This window comes from Sesamum indicum, linkage group LG8 (assembly GCF_026168435.1).
Source record: "Sesamum indicum cultivar Baizhima isolate 11 linkage group LG8, ASM2616843v1, whole genome shotgun sequence".
Lineage (NCBI taxonomy): Eukaryota > Viridiplantae > Streptophyta > Magnoliopsida > Lamiales > Pedaliaceae > Sesamum > Sesamum indicum.
The window spans coordinates 8,992,352-8,996,871 of record NC_142664.1 but is presented as its reverse complement, the minus strand read 5'-3'; the positions used below and the strand labels follow the sequence as shown (position 1 = coordinate 8,996,871).

Genomic DNA, 4,520 nt, shown 5'->3' with positions numbered 1-4,520 from the left:
ACAATCCCTGACAATATGTCCCGGCTGACGGCATTGATAACATACAATTGATCGGGCTCCCCAACATTCACCACTGTGTCTCCTACCACAATTAGCACAAGAAGAAGTAGATCCTCCATTGAACGATCAGGCTGGACCTTGTCTCCCTCCAAATCCAACCGAAGTAGGGCCGCCTCAACTCGAAAACATTGAAGGGGACCTACTAGTCTGACCCACTACTCGGCCTCTAAACCAACCTCTCTACGAACCAGAACCCCTAAAGAAAACTGCACCATTTTGCCTTGGTGTAGGATTCAGGTGACCTATCAATTTCTTTCGATTAGCTTCCTTAGAACTCCTTTCAATGGATGTCTCTTCTGCCCTGAATGTTGCTTCAGCAGAGCACCATAACTCGGAGGTTTAATTGTTATTGTCTCCCGAATCTCGAGTCTCAACCCTCTTTCAAATCTGTCTCTCCTCAATTCCTCGGTACTCACCTCTTCTAGAGCATATTTTGACAATCTAAAAAATTGCAACTCATACTCAGCAACAGATAAATCATTCTGCTTAAATTTAAGGAATTCAACTTTCTTACGATTTTTGTAGACCGGTGGAGTATATTTGCCAGCAAATTCTTTCAAAAAGTCATTCCACGTTAGAGTAAAAGGTCGATTCTTGCTCCCCGGAACTGTTTCCCACCAGTCTAAGGTATCTTTCTCCAGTAAGGACACTGCGTACCTCAACTTTTGCTCAGAAGTACACTCAATTCCGTCCAACACCCTTTCTGTATTTCTCAACCATTCCTCTGCTTCAGCAAGATCAGTTGTACCAGCAAATACCTTCGCCCCCTGTCTCCTCACTATTTCATAATTTTTATCCATAATTGCATCATGTGGTTGTGATTGTGACGATGGAGCCATCCTCTGCATCATTTCTAGAAATTATTGCATAAAGGGGTTTATTTCTGGTTGTGGAGCATTTCTATTTTGGGATTCTAACCCCTGATGTTCTGATCTAGAATCATGACCCTGCACAGACTCTAATGACTCAGTTGCGCCAGCAGCGTTTTCCCTTGACGCTTCCATCCTATATGAAATGCACATATGTGAGTAGATTCCTAGTATATACATCTTATGTATAATATTACATTTCATCTACTATCCCTAGAAAATCTAATCCCTACTCTGATACCACCTAATGTAGCACCCCCTTCGCTACAAAGGCTATATCTATGCTAAACGTCATACTTATAGTAATCCCTATGTTTATATATATAAATACACATAATAATTTAATCAATATGTATACGTGACCCCAACGTCATAACAAGCGTAATCAACCTACAACATCATATATGCATATCAAACACCAAAAGTAATTCATCACAGGTAATCTCCATGCTTACGTTCTCTCTATACCATCAAAATGTGATTTGTACTCTAACTGATAAAGAGGACAAAACTGTATACTGGCCCGACCTGCCTGAGTATAACGTATAGACCTACCCTTTAATAATCAGACGCCTAAAAATCTATTCCTGAAAGAAAATGTCAGCAGAGGGATGAGTCTGTCACTCAGTAAGTAAATAACAAGCTCTATGTCTATACGTATATCAAACACAGCCCAAACAAAATAAGTAGGCAACATGCATGGAATACAGTCAATTTAATTCCAACATAATTAGCTGTGGTACATCACATAGCTATCTCACAATAAGATAATCAATTAAACTTTCGTTTTCCTAGCTTGCTTACCAGAAGGTGATATCGTGTTTTTCCCGTCAACTCAATCTCACCGTTATATAACTTTAAGTGAATCCCCTTGACAACTGGCTCATCAATCTTATTTCGCGCATAGCTCTTTCATTTCGCAGATAGCTCTTTCATATCGCACATAGCTATTTCATTTCGCACATAACTCTTTTCGTATCACATCTTTTTCATATCGCAGTATCGCTCTTTTCATGTCATATTTGCGCCTTATAGGCTTTTCAACATATCAAGGGGCATTCACACAACAATTAGATTCAATTTCCACCACTCCCTCCTTTCCACATATCATCATTCTGGTAAGCAACTAGTAACGTTAAATAATATATCAACATATTCTCATTTTCAGACATCCACAACACATCAAACAACAATCATAATATTTCATCGTATTTCCTCATTCCACATACCCAATGCCGTCAATCAAATTAAATCATCCATCACTCATATACGTTCAGATAAATCAATGTCAGCATGAACAACAAATTCATATAACAGTAAAACCACAAATAAACGGAACATATATAGATAATACTAATTGTTTACTTACCTTGACCTTACAACACTTTTATTTATCCAATAGGTAGTGGTTCGGTCTTTTCACTTTACCCCCGTATCCTATAATGAGTTATACCACATACGGTTAATATATTGAGAATATCGTAATTTTTTTAAATATAATACTATTATTATTCGTACAATTTCTAATAATTCTTTAATATTCCATTTCTATCGACATACAAATTTTTTTTTTCCTCTTTATTAACATACCATTCATTAAATATAATTTTCAAAATATTTCTATGAATTTTCAATCAATTTCTTGCTATTATACACTTTAATTAAATAACAATACGTAGAATTCCGTATTTGGTCAACAATTCCAATGAAATTATATAAATTAACTATAGTAATACTTAAGTCTAACAAATTTAATAATCTAATTAACCAACGATATCATTTTTATATTTGGTTTGATATTTAATTCGACACTACTTTAAATAGTCAAACTCATAAAATATTCCAGTTAAATAGTACATCGCTCAATGTAAACAATATTTAATAAATGGACTAATTAAATAATATAATTATATAAATCAATTAAAATTAAAATTACATTTTCGTACGTCGATTTCTCTATTTTTTTTCCGCAGGGGAATTGCAAATTCACAATTGAAATGTGTGTGTAATGTGTATGTAAATTGTGTGTACAAAGAAGAGATAAGAGAGGCGGTGGGGGTGGTGGCCCACCAAGCCTACTCTCAACTCTCTCTCTCTCTCTCATTCATATATATATGTATATATATATTATATTACTTACTTAATATATATATATATTATTTACATATATATATATAATATTATTATTATTTTATTTATTTAATTAAACGTTTCTCAAAATACTAATTACTTCCTTCCTAATTTCTTAATTAATATAATTTGCTCCCAAATATTATAACGGTTAATTTAACCCGTTCAAATTTTATTATATTCTAATTATGAAATATAATTTATTTACTAATTAACTAAGTTTCATAAAACTTTATCAATTAATCCCCCGATTATAAATTATAATTTTTGGGGCGTCATACGTAAACCCCACAATTTTGGCGGGAAAAGTCACGTGAGTCTGAGAAAAAGGACAAAAAATTGGTCTTCCAACATTCCATAGTGTTTTGGTATCATTAAATCTAAAAATAAGCCTTTTTTGCCACATAAAGTCATGTACGGTGCAAAATAAGTAATACAACACATTCTTAAATAAAAGAAAGAATCCATAAGCATGAAGCGAAATATATTTGTTATAAATATACAATTTGAACTAATTGAAACCCGATTTAAAAAAGTTTGACAAAACCCACTTGACAAAATATATGCATTGCAATGCACAATTTTTCGCTAATTGAAACCTACTAATAAACTTCAACCTATATAAGTATTTAATCTATTTCTAGATGTCTTTTCGTTATAAAGCTTTTTATAAAGTTTTATTACATGATATATACAATACTTGTTAATTTTCAGAATTTTTGGAAATTTGGGTAAATTTAAAAAGTTCCTTGAATTATGCTATACGGTAGTGCCCTTCTCTGCAGAAACGTACTCTTTCTAAAATTATATGATAATTTTTAAATAGTTCTATAACGATTTATTATTTTCTGTATTAACTAATATGAGTCTTGAGTAACAATAAAATTTCTAAGATTTTTCTATGGACGGCCGAATTTTAAAAATCCATCCAAGTAAACTGTGAGTCTGTATTGTAGTTATTCTTCAACTTGATTTTGCAAATTCTTACACCTATTTGTTCAACTAAATTTTATCTGATATATTTTTATGTATGTTAATCAATACCTTTATCAATTTATTTAAAATTTTCAAAGCCATATACTAAATATATAGGTTGAAGTCTTTTGACAGGTTTCAATTAGTGAAAAATTGTGCATTGCAATGCATATATTTTCTCATGTGGGTTTTGTCAAATTTTTGTCACAGCAGGTTTCAGTTAGCTCAAATCGTGTATTTATAACCAATATATTTTGCTTCATGTTTATGGATTCTATCTTTTATTTTGGAATGTGTTGTATTACTTATTTTACGCTGCACATGACTTTATGGGACCAAAAAGGCTTATTTTAGGTTTAATGGTACCAAACCACTTGGAATGTTGAAAGATCAATTTTTCCTCCTTTTTCTCAAACTCACGTGACTTTTTCAACCAAAATTATGGAGTTGACGACCGTTAAGTTGGTAGCAAAATTGCTTATGTTT

General features: G+C 32.5%; 1 protein-coding gene across 1 annotated transcript; it reads right to left on the bottom strand.

The window, feature by feature from the left end:
• Window positions 1–305: 305 nt before the first annotated feature.
• Window positions 306–911, bottom strand: LOC110011308 (uncharacterized). The gene has a single exon (XM_020691252.1). It carries the CDS (start codon window positions 909–911, stop codon window positions 306–308), a length of 606 nt encoding a protein of 201 aa, XP_020546911.1.
• Between the last annotated feature and the right edge of the window lie 3,609 nt (window positions 912–4,520).

Excerpts from the sequence above, each read along its gene's own strand:
- LOC110011308 (XM_020691252.1), bottom strand. The coding sequence starts at position 911 with ATGATGCAGAGGATGGCTCCATCGTCACAATCACAACCACATGATGCA.